The following is a 16,816-nucleotide window of genomic DNA, read 5'->3' on the forward strand; positions in this document are numbered from 1 at the left end:
GTGCCCCACAGAATATCATTCTATTATGAGCCTTACTTATTTTATTTTCAATGATCGTTTCCCTTATTTTTCTATAATATAAAAGTAGCTATGTGGCTTTTAACCATTTTCTTGGACTCCGTAGTACTGGAGTATAATCCCAGCCCGTGGGAAGTGGAGAAACAAAGTGTTCAAGGCCATTTTGACTAAATAGAAAGTTCAAGAATAGAACAGACTGTCTCAACCAACTACAAATAAACAAAGACACTTTAGCAGCAACTATATCTCAGTCTGTTACATGAATGTGGATCTCATAAACAGGAATGCCTCTTGTGCTAAACACTGCTCTTCATTTTAATCATCTCATTCTCCTAAATCTCAGTAACCTAGCATCATGTATTTTCTCTATTATATATATATATGTACATATATAAGTGCAGGCATGCACACACACAATGTTCTCTTACTAAATTTCTATACCTGCCTCATGATAAAAGATAGAGAAATTGCTATATTTCTCTATATGTGTATTATCACTCAGCCTCATGCAAATAAAAGCTATCTTCATCTCTTCATAATCTCATTTATTATAAGAAACAAGTTGTTTTTCTTAATTAATTTATGTTATTAGAATGTACCAACTAGACAAAGATAAGTTTCTCTCTCTTTTGCCTCCAGTAGACACATAACCTGGGTTAGAGACTTAGAACAAAACAGCAGGAAACATCCATTCAATGCGAGGAGACTTGACCAGGCCGGAAAGCAAAGTCAGGATGAAATAATAACGAGTGTATTGTTATAAAATGGAGACTCATCAGAAAGACGAGTTAACTTAGGAACAACTGTTAACTACACATCTGTTTATACTGTAAGAGCCGGCTCACAGCACTTCTTCCAGGAAGATCTTCCAAATCCTATCCTGAGGAGAGCGACCATTCTGCTGCCACTTCCTGTGCCAGCAGTATCCTGTGTGTATGACTGAATAACGGTTGGTGTATATACAATAATTATGTCTGTCCTTGCCCATGGCTTCTTCAGGAGTAACACTAGTTTTATTTCACTCCAGCAACTAAGACAGAGACTGATACTTGCTGAGAATGCGCATACGTGGCTGATGAGCTGCCTTACATGATTTGCAAACTACATGTAGTGCAGGGATTAATCCATGTATCAACTGGCATCAGGGGTGTGTGACATTCATATTCTCATGCAAATAAAATGAGCCTATAGAGTCAATACTCACAACAACTTTGACGTGTTTGGACAGATCTCTAGAACTTCTTTGTAGGAAATCAGAAAAGGCTGCCTACAGGAAAAGGCAAAGAAGAAAAGAATACTTTGTTACATGGTTTCCACCAAATTCTTGCTTCAACAGGATAGACATTTTAAGATTCCATACTATTAAAAAAATATAAAACAGTGTCTGCCATGTGAAAAATCCCCTGTTTTCAGACTATTAAATCTATAATAAAATTTAAGATTTCACTCTCCTAGGGTGAAAAAGTGAGTGGCTCCCAGAGGCACTTGACAGATCTGTTCTGAAAGTCCCCTGTGAAAATCCTACCTATCCACCCAATGCCAAAGTCACTCCAAGAAGAGTAACCAAAGGTCTTCACTTTGGTTTCATAGGTATCTTCATGTTCTGCCAACTTGTCATCCAAGATCACTGAGTACACACCCTGTTAAAAACTACACCCGAGCTAAGATTGCCTCTGATTGGGTAGGATTATCTATCAACTTAACACAGGCTGCGATCACCTGAGAAAGGAGTTTCGGTCAGGGATTATCTAGATTAAGCTGGCCTGTGTGTGTGTGTATTACTGGGAAGACAGGGTCATTGTGAGTAGCAGCTCCTCCCTGGGCAGGGGATTCTGGAGTAAAAAGGAGTAGAGAAATCATAAGCAGTAGCATGTGGGCATTCGTTCCTTGCTCTCTGCTCTTGCCTGCAGATGTACTGTGACTGGCTACTTTAAGTTCTTACCACCATGCCTTGCCCCAAAGACAGAATGTAACCTGGGATTGTGAGGCAAGGGAACCCTTTCTTTCTTAAATTGCATTCATCAGGCTGTTTTAGTACAGAAACAAGAAACAAAACTAAAACGTTTATATTTTTCCCATCTGACTACTCTTCCCAATTCCTTCTTTGACGTCTGTTTGCACCACTCCCTGAAAAGTCACTGACTCTTGTAAGGCTTCAGTTTTAAACACAGCCAAACCCAACTGCTTTGCTGACCACTCAACTAGAAAGCATCCCCTCTTCCTCAGTGAATATTTTAAACAGTAACTTTATATAAACATAGTTGGAATATATTTAGGTATGCAGTACTAGTTTTGTTTTTTGTTTTTTTTCCTTTTATATATATTTTATTTTTATTAATTATAGTTTATTCACTTTGTATCCTCCCCCTGTAGCTCCCTCCCTCCTCCCCTCTGAACCTCACCCTTCTTCCCCCTTCTCCACCCATGTCCCTCCCCAAGTCCACTGATAGGGGAGGTCCTCCTCTCCTTCCTTCTGATCCTAGTCTATCAGGTCTCATCAGGAGTGGCTGCATTGACTTCCTTTGTGGCCTGGTAAGGTTGCTCCTCCCTCATCAGGGAGAGGTGATCAAAGAGCAGGCCAATCAGATCATGTCAGAGACAGTCTCTGTTCCCATTACTATGGAACCCACTTGGACACTGAACTGCCATGTGCTACATCTGTGCAGGGTTTCTAGGTTATCCCCATGAATGGTCCTTGGTTAGAGTATCAATCTCAAAAAAGACCCTTGTGCCCAGATTTTTTGGTTCTGTTGCTCTCCTTGTGGAGCTCCTGTCCTCTCCAAGTCTTACTATCTCCCCCTTCTTTCATAAGATTCCCTGCACTCTGCCCAAAGTTTGGCTATAAGTCTCAGCATCTGCGCTAATACCCTGAAGGGTAGAGCCTTTCTGAACAGAACACCAACAGCACAGGCTCTAAGAGCAAGAATCAATAAATGGGGCCTCATGAAACTGAAAAGCTTCTGTAAAGCAAAGGACACTGTCGTCAGAACAAAAAGACTGCCTACAGATTTGGGAAAGGATCTTCACCAACTCAATATCTGACAGAGGGCTAATATCCAGAATATATAAAGAACTCAAGAAATTAAATAGCAACAAAGCAGTACTAGTTTTGATTGGAGCTGGTTTCTTTAGTGTTTACTGAATTACCATTAAATAATATTAATAATAATTAATAATAATTTCTCAGTCATGAAGTGAAATAATACTTACCCCTGCATAGAACATTTTATTTCGAAAACGACTATTAAATTTCTCTGGATTTGCTTCTGTAAAAGAGGAGAGGGTTTTTTTTGTTACTGGGCCTTTTTGAATGATTGACAGTCTTTTCCTCAAGCCTGGCCTCCACTTTGAAGACCCACTAGATCCAGCTCCATAGTTACTATTCTCTCAGTTTCAGGCCAGTTGCTTCAATGGCCCAGTGACACGGGTATAACTATCTGGTGTTTAAAACAAATTCAGCTCAAGTCACAGCATTGCAGTAAACTGGGAGTAGGTGAATAACAATGATGATTAGGTCCCATCGATCTCTGCTCTACCAGAAGTCCAGGTTTGAGGTCCAGGAATGGTCCTTTAACAGATTCCCAGGTGCACCTACAGCATTTAAACTAGAGACTCCCTTTTAATTTACTTTGACTCATGGATTTGGGATGAGAATGGATGAGAAACAAGCAAGGTATCTGGGGAAGTGATTATTCTTCCTGACATCTACGAGGGTGTGGCTTCTGAAAACTATGTGTAAAGTTACAAAATGCAGTTCAACAATGAAAGTATGGATTTAAAGAAGCATTGATAGACATTTTGTTTCCACATTTTGAGAACTCTGAACCACCACCTACTTTTTCACTTGTGATAAACCATGGAAGAAATGGAAGTGAATGATAAAAAGGGTAGGAAAGGAGACGAGGAGGTAAAAAGTGAGATAAAGGGTTGGAGAGAGGGAGAAAGGAGGAAAAGGGAGGGCCCCTGAATAGATTTATCATATTACAGCAGGGTTCAATATGGAAGCAATTTAATTTTCAGTTTGTTTCTACATGTTATTTGGCTCACAGAGGCAAAAAAAGATGAAATAATCCATATCAGAATTTTCACAGGAATTGGGGGTTTAATAAATATCTATATGACATATTATTTCCTCAGATGTTTCTCTGCAACACAATCCAGTGTTTCACAAAAGGACTTTAGTCCTCTGCCTTTATACCCAGCCAGCAGTAGTTTCTTTTTAGGCTAGGTCTTTCTCCCAGTCACTTCTAGAGAGCACAGTGACTGTAGGACACTCCCCCACTCCTGCTGCTGTCTAAAAGCACGTCTAAATAAGGGAACATAGAGTTCTCTCACGAAAGCATATAGGACCTCAAGCAAAAGTCCTACGCAATGCTTATTGGATTATCTTCAGGATTCTCAGAGTCGACTAATAACTATTATTAGTAATAAGTAATAATACATTACAGAAACTGGGTAAAGAATCACAGGTTTGCATAATAAGAGAAAAGTATGTTAGCCTAGCCACTAACATTTGCATGCTTTATAACATATGTTCTGGAATATTCACATCTCTATGTGGTTTTTCCATGAGACTCAATTTTAATAAAAATGAAAAGAAGATCTGTGTTCTCCAAAGATAGATAATTTCCCATTAGACTGGTTCTCAACAGCTAACTTCGGCTATATAGTTTCTGAATCTCAAAGATTCCCTAAATATTGTGCTACTCAACAGCATACTCTAACCCTATACACAAAACAGAGCAAAACGTTATGTGGAATAATAAACAAATGTATAATGTGGTGTTTATTGCTCTCTGTTACCCTTGTCCCCTTTTTAAAATTTGTGTGTGTGTGCCTACAAAGGCCAGTAGAAGGAGTCAGATGCCCTGAAGCAGGAACTACAGATGGTTATGAGCCTGCTTGTGTGAGTGCTGGGAACTACACTCCAGTGCTCTTAACCTCTGAGCCATCACTCCATCCCCATGCCCATCAGTTGTTTTGAATCGGCTTGCCTGGCTTCCGTTTTCATTTTATGAAACCAGAGGTAAAATGAGAATCTTTTTTATTTTTTCAGCATGTCTGAGTACACTGCTCTAGGTTTAAAAAAAAAATCTAATCTAGCTATCTAACAAGCCATAAGAAACGGGAATGACAGCAAGCCACAGTTCAGGTACAGCGCTTTCTCGGCATACTGATGCCCACAGCTATGACGTGAATCCTAGCCCAGCCACTAACATTTGCGTGCTTTATAACTTGTGTTCTGGAAATATTTACATCTCTGTGTGGTTTTTCTATGAGACTCAATTTTAATAAAAATGAAAAGAAGATCTGTTTTCTCCAAAGATAGATAATTTCCCATTAGACCATCCAAATGTGATAAAATTGAGAAATAAACTGAGTTTTTAGTGACTTAACTCACACCTTTAATGAAAATGGCCACCTCAAATGTAATTTCACTAGGGGTAATAAACTTTACAAACAGATCTACTGACACACCTAACATTCAGAGAGCTGTCAAAAAGACATAAGAAGGGCCAAGGCCTTAAGGGCATAAGGGAATCCTGCTAGGATAATGAACTTCATAAACGGGTATTGGGCAAACACTCTACTTATCAGCCACATTCCTAGCCTCATTTCACAGTTTTGTATCTATTGTGTAAGCAAAAATGAGACTCAGAAAGAGGTCAGCCAGAGCTTAGAGGAAGCTCAGCCCCCTGCTGGAACCGGCCCACTCTGACAGAGGCCAGGCCATAGAGGGAGCAAAGGGGACAGCGGGGGGGCCACAAACCACAGTGCTGGGTCCTCTCCATCACTGTCAGAAGGAAAGATTGAATGGCCGAGAATGCTTACCGCACCATACAAAGTTGTTGTACCTTCAAGGAGAACCAAGAGTGCAGCAAGAAAGGGAGAGGGAACAAAGATTTGAGCCAGTAAGAAAGTTCAAGGGTTCATTCCTTCAGGAAGTTGTGTCTGTTACGGTAAACAGGAAAGGGTAACACTATCGACACCCCGGATCAATGCCTCTGTGATTAACTGTATGACTTCCTAGGTTATCCTTTCTCCTCCTTCACAAGAAGTGGCTGTGAGAAGGCAAGATCCACTCACTCTATTTTTAGTTCATTTTTCTTCAAACTCCACTATCGATTTGCTAATAATTATCTTGGTCAGATTTTGGCATGAGCTCAGCTGGAGCCCCTGCTGAGGGTCTGAGAGGGTAACACAGTGTGACACCTTCACTGAGGGGCTCTGGGAAACATCTTCTAATTATTCAGATCATTGGTAGAATCCACACCCAAGAGATTGAAGAACTGAAGTTCTCTCTCTCTCTCTCTCTCTCTCTCTCTCTCTCTCTCTCTCTCTCTCTCCCGTGGCTGTGCAAGGGTACTCATTCTCACCAATGGAGACTGCCTGTACTCAGTGGGTTCTGATCCCTGCCAAGGTCAAAACCAGTATGCCAATTCTTCACACATTAGGTCTCTCTGACTTTCCCCAGCTCTGTCTTCCTCTGCTGCTTTTAGGAGCTCGTGATTGTCCTGGATCCATGCACACAATCTATGATCGTCTTCTGATACTGAAGTCAGCTTCCCTTTCATGAGTAAAGTTCTTCTGCCACATTGGGCAACAACCACAGGTATAATGCCAGGTGACAGCAGCCATGGGAGTCAAAACTGCCACAGTCCACCTTTCAGCCCTCACGACTCACATTTTTCCTAGCTGAAAAAGGTATTTAGTAGCTAAGATGTGCACAGTTGCATCAACTGACAGTCCATATCTGTAGTTAAATAATCCAGTGAGTTAGTAACACAGTCTGCTGTCATTGATCTTCACCTAACGTCACCACATTCCTCAGAAGGCTGAGCAATTCCGTTTCATGAAAGTTGCACATGGAAAGTATATTGGTTGACCTCCTCGGATATTCCAATTATAGCCAATTGCTATAATTCAAAGATCAACATTCTGATATTCTAAACATGCAAACTTGTAAAGATTTTTTGGCCATAGTTAATTTGGTGGGAAAACCTCCCAGGTTTCAAGCAGATTCCTCTCTAAAATAGCACATGTAAACAGAAAGACAGAACCATTTTTGGTGTAGAATCCTGCCATGGATTTTAAGTAGGGTGGAGATGGGTTTGTAGGAATTTAGAGGGAGGAAAGGGAAGGGGGGGTGAAATGTAATTAAATTATAATCTCAATAGAAAAAAAAAGCTGTTCAACAGTTCTTTTAAAAAGGCATTGAGGGTTTCTAGACAATATTTCAGAAAACTTGCAAACTTGAAAAATAAATGTATTTTATTTAATGTATTTATTGTGCGGACACTTGTGTGAGTTCATATGAAATATGTGTGGGAATTTGTTCTTGGAGTTGAGATTTCACCAGATTCCCCTGGAACTGTAGTTTTGGGTGACTGCGAGCTGCCCAGTATAGACGCTAGGAAGGAAAGCCAGGTCCTCTGCAAAAGCAGTAAGCACGTTTAACCACTGACCCATCGCTCCAGCCCCCATGCCGTTTTCTGTTCTATGTAGAACAAGAGATAAGCAATCCTATAGTTTTAATTTTCAAATCAAAATTCCAAATTTCATCAAAATATGAAATAAGTAGTTGAAAAGATGTTTGCAAAATAAAAAGATATTTGCTACTTATCTTTCATAAATGATGCAATGTAAACTTATTATTAATGGATCCTAAAGAAGCCTTAGAACTTTAATTATTAAACATAAAGGTCCTCAGTCATCCTTCTCTTTCACTGCATGAAAGTGGACAAGGACTGGTTAAAACCTGCTGTGTGTGTATGTCTGATTGGATTCAACCAATTTTATTCCAACCTACCTTTGATGACATACTGAGAGAGAACCAGCTCACACTGAACATGGAGTGACAAGAGCCCAGATGCACAGGCACAGGGAAAAATCTTCCTGACCGTTCAGAACTGCATTCACATTGCCTACACATACATTTTGCCAATCTGCATCTTGGCAAGCAAGGCTCCACACTTATTCCAGCTTGCAACTACTGTGAGTATCTAAGCACTCACGTATAGATTTAGTTTGCCCCTCCACACCGTATGCCTCCTTTGCTCTAGTTTCATGGTCTTGACTGGCTCATAAACAAATGCAGTTTTCCTAAAGCACATTAGGAAGGCATTTGTAAGTATAACTATCACAGCACATTCACAAAATATTAGATGAAAAAAACCCATGTAACTTGTACACCTTCCATACTTTTTCCACTGAATGCTTACCTAATTTCTATTTTTTAAATATTTTTATTATTATAGATAAAAACAAGTTTCATTATGACATGTTCATATGTGGTATAATGTGCTTTTGATCATACTCACCCTCCATTGCCCTGTTTCCCTCCAACTGAACCTTCCTCTTCCCAACCAGTCCCTCTTCTACTTAGATAACTTTCTTTTCCTTGTGTGTGTGTGTGCATTGTGTGCATGTGTGTGTGGGTGTGTGAGACAGAGAGAGACAGATGACAGGCAAAGACCCAATGAGTTTTGAGTTTTGTTAGTATTTCTTATAGGATCATGGGTGAGAATTTTTTTTATAAGAACCTGAGTACCTTACCAGTGGCTACACCAGTGAAGAAAAGGTCTCTCCCTCTGCCAACAACCATTAACTGCCCCAGGGAGTGGGTGCAGCCTTGAGTCCCTCCCTCCATAAGAGGATCCAGATAGGCTCAATCTTTTGCAGGTCTTGCATAGGTAATCACAGCTGCTATGCACTCAAGAATGCAATGACAGCTCCACAACACTGCACTCCTTCCTGACGCCTGCACTCTGTTCAATTTTCCTACTCCAGAAATTCAAAACGAAATGCCATAATCCATGTCTACAGTTACCTTACCACATTCAATACAAAGTTTATATTAAAGAAAAGTATTTCCTTCTTTTCAATATCAATTCCCTTTGGGAACATTTTAAAATATCCCTTTCCTTCTAAAATGTCTTTTGTGCCATTTTTCAAGCTCTGTAGAAAAGTCATTCATTGTGCATTAACATCTCATCTAACTCATGCAGAGGAGAAGCACTCTCCTCTGTACGTTTCTTCCTCTGTACTTTTCCTTCCTGCCTGAAATGATTTTACCCGTTAGGTCTTATCTACTATCACAGTTCCACATACAACATTCCCTTACCCATTCTGGAAATGTCTTCCACCTCTGCCACCAATCCTGCTGAACACCTGAATTTTACTGTTTCTACAACTCATCTTCCTATTGCTTCTTCTTCTTTTTTGAAAATCAGTAGGTCTTATCTTCCAATGGAACAATCTGTTACTATAACAAACACGGATACCTCTGGACTGTGAGCTGCTAATATACGACTAAATAAGGTGCAGTCTTTTATTCTTACAGGGTTTAGAGAGGGGGAGGCAGGTCTGAAAATGAAAGGTAAGACATTGGAAGTGACATGTTCCTGGGTTCACTGTCACCCTACCTTGAGGTATGATGTGACATTTTTAAAGATGTTACCCCAGGCAATTTGGGTTAAGATCAGTTGAATCAAATCAGATAACAAAAACACTCTGTGTTCTAATCAATTCTTCTACCTGTACAATAGTGAAATGACCATGTGTTCCAGACACAGTACACTGAAATGATGACTGGGTTTTACACAGAAATTCAAGATGGCAGGGAGGTTTGAGACAGTGAGAATTTATCTGTGACAAGCGGCCTGAGCTCTGGTGCCCCTGACCAATGGCATGCAGGGTGTCTCGGCACCATCTTCATCCAGGATGAAATTTAGCAAAGCCATGGGACATAACCACCTCTTATAGGTCATCTACTGTCTGTGATTTGAATCATGGAAGTCACAATTAAGTGTACGCATCTGTATATTTAGTGAAAATTGTAAATCTTAAATTAGATTTAAATGTGGCCTCTTCTGCAGTGTATTTTCTGACTTTGTGCATAAGGTTCAACAACTGTGAATCACAACATCAATGAGGTAGATGGTAGCAGCTGATCTCAAAGTTTAATGTGTCTAATATCCACGAAGGAGTGACAACCTCATTCACACGGCTGGTAAAATGAGACCCGAGTTTGTCACTGACAGCTATGAGCGCTATTAACGTGCATAAACATTAATGTATTGGAATGTTTTCTATGAACTCCCTCAAGCACTGTGATAACACAGCACTGATGAAAGTACTGGGCAATACTCCAAGTGACAATTACATGACCAATCCCATTACGACTCCAAATCCTCTCTCAAGCATTGTGCTTTCTGATGCATAAGTAGCAAGAGCTCATCCAAGAATGCTTTGGCCACTTTGGGAAGGATCAGCACTCCATTTCCAACCAAGTCATGCATACTTTTGGTCCTATCAACTATAGAGAGTCAGTTTGTCACATTTACCCCCATCATCCACAAAGTCAAACAAAACACTAAGCCTACCTTCACCCGCTGCCTGGCTTTCAAATGGTAATTCTAAAACCATTTGCATAGCAAAATTCGAATGAACTGTTCCAAAATAAATGTAATTTTAATTCTCCCTTCTAAAAGAAATACTGTATAAGTAGCTATGCTAAGAACTGTCTGTTTAATGGGATGCTTCCCATCAATGCCAAAATTTCTCTCTGCAGTTAAATTTTTAACATTCTGTCTTCATGCAATTGATATTCATTACACATAAATGGGTTGGCATAATTCCTGTTCAGATTAACATATTTTCATGACATTATCCAATCCATTTATTTCACATGGCTCTCGTGAGACTTTGAGTCACCCTCAAGGTATTTTGTAGCAAAGCATACAACTTTTGTCTTGAAGCCTCAAATTGCAGGTGGGTGGAGTTCCCAACATTCCCAATCCTAGCTGAGACGCTATTGACGACTGAGAAAGGGAAAGTGAATTGTCTTTTTTTTTTTCCAGATGGTGGTAATCAGGCGAAGAAAAACCGAACTCTTCTGCACTAGACATCCATAATGGATCTCTAAGGTTCAGGTTAGAAAAAGTTGTCCAGGTGTCCATGGATGGCCCCAAATATTTATGCATGTGGGCCACACTCATCAGAACCAGTTGGCCAGGGGAGAAGGAAGAAGAGACATGAAGGTGAAACGAAGGTTGGGAGATATGTTATGGGCAGTTCATGGGCAGAGGGAGAGAAGAGTGTGTGGTACATATAATTAAGATAGATAGATAGATAGATAGATAGATAGACAGACAGACAGATAGACAGATGAAGCTGGCTGTCAAAGAATAAACAAAATATTTTAAAAAACACTAAGATCTAGAAATAAACTTCCAAGGTTAATGTTTAGAATTTGGCATCCCTTAGTCAACTGATGCCCTTCCCCAAAAGAATTCTTTTGTAAAGAACAGTCCTTTGTTCTATAGTATATCTCTGTGGTTCTCCTCATTCCGATGCATAAAAATTCCTTCCTGGTGCAAAGATGTATATCACTAAAACAACTTTCAGAATTATTAGGCCCAAAATCAAGTTCCCTTGAATGAGCTTACTCAGGGACACTTAGCTGGGCCAGTTTTCAGGTCAGGATGCCTATTTTTAGAAATCCGTGTATTTGTGATGCTGTGTCACTTTACAGGTCTTGTTAAGAAACTTGGGAATCTTATTATTAAGAAGTCCAGATGCATAAGATGTTAAAGAGAAGGAAATAAGGAGAAATGTGCAGAAACCGAGCGCTGCTTACTGTGCACTGGCTGTACGAGCTCTCTTTAAACACAGGAAGAAGAACCTAGAGTTCTATCAGTCTCTTGGAATAACTTCCCCATGACTAGGCTATGGCAAGAATGTGCCAGATTGGGGATATTACTAATATGAAGCATTTAAAGGTTTTGTTTGTTTGTTCGTTTTTAAACATCCATCTATTTTACCAGTGATTTTTCTAGCTTTTCAGAAAAGAAGCACAAACCACACTTCCCTTTTTATTTGGTATTGCTATTTTTCCTTATTGCAGAATTCAATTCCACAGACACTTTCTCCTAAAAGCCTTAGTGAAGCCTGAAGGACCAGCACAGCTGGACCCAGTTGGGGCGTCACAGTTTCTGCTTCAGCTGTAATTTGAATTCTAATGACCTAAACCATAGAGCGCCACTCTGGGTGTCTAGTATATAAGAGTTAGGTTTTTCTTCACCTGATTACCACAGTCCGAACCTGGGATTATAGCTTACAGAACATGGTGTTTCAGGTTTGAGGGTTTGAAACCCTCGAACCCTGCAGAGCCTCAGAAATAAAGGGAATTGTTCCTCACTGATAACTTCAACTTCCACCTCCCAAGTTTCACACCATATTCAACTATGTCTCAGTTACATTAACACGTTAAAAAGGAACTAGGCACCAACCCAGCTGTAGACTAAAGACAAAGGCGGAGAGGCATATAGTATACACTAACAGGCAGAGTGGAAGAGATGGAAAGATAAAGAGACAGAGTAAGGGGCAGAGACTGTGATCAACATAAATCCTAAATTTTTTCAGTTCTGAATGGCTAAAAAAATTCAGATGAAATATTTTACTGTTCCATCCTTTTCTCCTATATATGTGTATATGTATATTTATTTTCTATGCATTATAATATTATTTTAGTTTTTTAAATGTGTTTATCTTTTGAAATTTTCATGTATATACAAAAGATCATGATCATGTCCTTCTCCACCTAGGCCCGCCCTCTAACCACATCTCCCTCCCAATTTTCTGTGTAATCCACTGAGGCCAATTAGTAATTAGTGTTGCACATAGATGTGGGGCTTTCCACTGTGTCTTGCCCAGCCTACCAGGGACCACAGCCCCAAAGAAAGCACTCTTCCTTCCCCAGCACCCATCAGCTGCCAATTCATCGTACTCACTTTTCAAAACTTGCTCTCCCTGAGTCTTGGTCCCACATCTTCTCATACCTGAAGTTACAACAGCCTTATTCTTACTTGTCTCATGGAGGGAAGGTCCCAGAACCTTCCTAGCTACCTCACCACTATCACACTCCTTTCTCTCAAACTACAAGACCTGAAGTCCTGTTGTGGCAACACATTGTTTCCTTGTCATTTTTCCTGTCACATTTGAAAGGCTCTGGACAGAAAGTATTAAACTCAAATCATTGGTAGCTCATGAAGCTAAGTGCATCCTTAGAAGAAACCTTTCTTTATCTAAGAATTTTATTTCCCTCAGTATTTCTATTCAAAGCCAAGGAGGTCCTTACTGACAGAGTACTTGCCTACCATGTACCAAGCTCTGGTTTTGATCCTCAGAACGCAGTGTAAAAGTCAAAGTTAGAGATTAATGAAATGGACATCTGTCCCTGCCCTTGTGCTCTTAAACAGCTAGGTCTGTGCTCTCGTATTTATAGCAAGCTCCTATCTGGTCCAATTCCCAGGGTCACCATAAGGGTTAACATGGAACAAGAAAGAAGCACAATGCACACATGTAGGTGATATGCAAGCAAAACAGAACAGGTAGAGCACTGCTGGAAACTTCCTCCCAGGGTGACGGAAACAGGACATGTCCTCACCTCGGGATTCATGGAACTCCAGTGTGACGTGAGCATCAAATCCAAGGCTGAAGTAATTATTGAAGACATTCAGAGGAAGCTGCAAGAACGGGCATGTGTGAAGGTGACATTGTTCACAGCCAACTAGAAGACACCAACCCAGACCCAACACCACACCCTGTCTCTGGGGCAGCCTGTGGGACACAGACCAGTCACACCTCGCCATAGAGGGTGTTTGTGGACACAGCACAGGGGCTCTCGACTTAACTCATTAGTGAAAGCTCAAATCCAGAAATCTCACAAACCATATGTCATACAGGAAATGAGGAACAAAACTACAAATTGCTAAGAGCCATTCTCATGCATGGGGCAATAACTTTGTTAAGCTCAGCGGTGCTCATTTGTAACAGATACAAAAAGAGAATGATTCCACAAATTTAGAAAATAATCTCAATAGCTAGATCCAGTATAATTTCCATAGTCAGGTGTGCTTTGTTCAAGAGCTTTATATACAACACATACACAGTGCAGCCTAAATTAAACAATTTACATTTAATCTATTTCTAAAGTTTTTTTGTTTTGCTTTCATAAACGTCATATAAGAAATAAGGCAGTGATAGACATTTGATTCAGCCATTGCTGATAAAAAAGGAAACAACAATAAAAATATGAAAAAATATAAAGACATATAGTTCAGATTCCCACTTAATTGGATAAACCTGTAGCTTTAATATAACAACATAAAAACCAGAAAGAACACACATAAGCTCTAACTTTCTCCTTTCTTTTTGAGTCCCCGACTTTTCTTGTAAGCCAGCTGGGAAACTTGAGAGCCTAGATTGAAATTGCAAACATCATGTCATCTAAAAGCTTCAGTTCAGTATCAGAACAACCAGAAAAGCACGTAGAAAGTGCAAGAAAGGAAAAAATCATTGCCCCACATTTCTCATGGCTCAGAATGCAAGGTAAATGCTACATTAAAAGAGGCAATGTTCCTAGATACTTGTCGGGTTTCTGTCCCTAACTGAGTTGTACTCTTGTACTAGAAATACATGCTGAAACCTTCAAAATCTCAAAAGTCATTTATTAGAGTGTGTCATATACTTCTTGATAATCAGGGAGATTTCCTGTTAAGCAGAAGGGAGAACATTGTCTCATTAAAAGAGATCACACCTGTGGACTGCCTTGATTTCTATCTCTGGTGGAAAGACAGGAGGAGCTCACACTGAAGCCCCTCAGACCGAGCCACGGTGGTTCAGAGTCTGCATCAGCTCTTAGAAACAGTTTCAACAAGCTACAGAGCAGAGAGAAATTCAAGATACACAGCAATGCCAAAACCATGTCTAACTCTCTTGGCTTCATATTTGAGAATATCCAGTCCTAGCATTTAAATAAAACCCCAGCCCCTGTAAGGACAGCACGGTGATCGTGCCAAAAGCACAGCAACATTCTACCATTTATATTACTTTGGCTACAATTCTAACCCATGTCTTAGCAGCCATTGATAGCTAAAGAAAACATCTGGTCACAATTCCCTATGTAATATTCAATTTAGACTCTTTTTTAGGTATTCACATTTTTCCAGGAAAATGTGCCCCAATTTTCTACATATCCCCAAACTCCATTCCCAAAGGCCTTTAATTATCTGAATTGACGTTCTCTGGCTACATCAAGAAGTCATTCTGTTTCTCAAGCTTTTGGGAAGAAAGTTAAATTGTAGGGCTAACCAGTCCATGTTTAGAAGAATGGTCTGAAATTTTCCATGTCAGTAGAAGGTCCCCCTCCTTCTAATTTGGTGGTTTTCTATCCAATCTCAATAAATCAAATGAACACCTAAAAGTTTCCCATATGTTTATTTTTAAACAATATTCTATTGTGAACTTAACTTCAAATGAGCAATCCGGATGTCTAATAGATTTACTGATCTCAGGATTAGGAGTTTCGGTGGACAAAAAAAATGGATATGAGGGGATGTTTAAGCCAAATAAGACACCCGAGTGTCTAGCATAATTGCTTAAGATTGTGATGAGCTACAAACTTGGGTTTAGTGGATGGATCTAAACTAGCAAAGATGTTATTTGAAGCGCAGGTGTGGGGTTCTGATCCCCACATTAAATTACTCTGAATCTCTGGATCAACATTTGTAATCTTCATTCTAACAAGCAGCCTGGGAGATTCTTAAGCCTACAGAACTATGGACACAGTATCACGAAAGACAGGCAAGAAGTTACGTGGAGGGAATGTCTACTCATGTCCACTTCATGACATAACAACTTATTCAGAGATCAAGGTCAGAACTCAGGCTCAGGTGCTGAAGGGAAGCGTCGTGGTAGTTTATTTACAACTATGGCCTTGGTTTGGGTTGGGTTGTTTTTACCGTAAAAGGTCAGTCACAAGAAGAAAACATGTTTAAGCCATTCCAAGTGCCAAGCATATGAGGCAATTGGCTTAGATAATACCTGCTATACTAAAAGGGATATCTGATATCAGGCCAGCAATTGCTAAGGTTTTCCTCACACTGAAAGGCTGTGTGCCTAATGCTTAGGAACATATACAAACTCCATCTTCTCATAAGCTGTTTGCATCTGGCTCAAGAGATTAAGAGATGTTTACACGCTTTCCCAGTGTGGAGCTAAAGACAGAGAACAGGTCCTACAGCCCTGGAACAAGTGTCTGAGTCCTGAAGAGTCTGTGGGTAGGGAACAGGGAGGGAGCTGCTGACAGTATATTCAACCTTAGGAGCCAGAATCCCAGAGTGATCCTGTTATCTTTCAGAAGTCAGAGGCCTGTGAGTAATTCCCTGGAGTGTGTGTCCTATCACTCAGGCAGATGCCCAGTGCTCTACCAGGAGAAAAAGAATACCCCCCTTGAGTTTATTTCTATCTTTATTTATTTGTATGCATATATGTGTGTGTGCACATACATTCGAGTGTCTACAGAGGTCAGAAAGGGTTCCAGATCCTCCAGACAACTGTGAGCCATCCAGGCACTGACCTCTAGCCTTCTGCAGGGGCAGTGAGCACTCTTAACAGCCAGGCCACCTCTCTGGCCCCCCAAAACTGTCTAACCTTACACACGCCATCTTCAAGCTCTTCGGGTGGCAAATCTGGGTTTCTCTCCACGTGGAGGTTCCAGCGATCCAACTGTACAATGGTCCCATCTTCTACCTGGCACAGGATCTTAGAAACAGGCTCATCAGTGTAGCCCTAAGGATAGAATCAGAGCACAGACCCTTGGTGTCTGCATCAGAGAGCCATGCAGTGGGTGCCATTGGCAAGGTAAGGCGGAGTGGGCCAACGTTCTGCTGCTGGAAGAGTGAGCTATTTTTCCCCTCCTCATACTTTAAAGCTAACGCTAATGCTGCTAAGA

General features: G+C 40.4%; 1 protein-coding gene across 9 annotated transcripts in view; it reads right to left on the reverse strand.

Moving 5' to 3' along the window:
• Dgki (diacylglycerol kinase iota) overlaps positions 1 to 16,816 on the reverse strand; it is a 453,496-nt gene that overhangs the window by 173,735 nt on the left and 262,945 nt on the right. For all 9 annotated transcript variants that reach the window (XM_021638217.2, XM_021638216.2, XM_060380194.1 and 6 more), the window contains 4 exons: positions 16,516 to 16,653; positions 13,469 to 13,547; positions 3,229 to 3,284; positions 1,223 to 1,285 (listed from right to left, as the gene is read on the reverse strand). In XM_021638217.2, the coding sequence (XP_021493892.2) occupies positions 1,223 to 1,285; positions 3,229 to 3,284; positions 13,469 to 13,547; positions 16,516 to 16,653 (336 nt within the window). The remainder of the gene's footprint in view (positions 1 to 1,222; positions 1,286 to 3,228; positions 3,285 to 13,468; positions 13,548 to 16,515; positions 16,654 to 16,816) is intronic.

Source organism: Meriones unguiculatus, chromosome 3 (genome assembly GCF_030254825.1).
Source record: "Meriones unguiculatus strain TT.TT164.6M chromosome 3, Bangor_MerUng_6.1, whole genome shotgun sequence".
NCBI classification, from domain to species: domain Eukaryota; kingdom Metazoa; phylum Chordata; class Mammalia; order Rodentia; family Muridae; genus Meriones; species Meriones unguiculatus.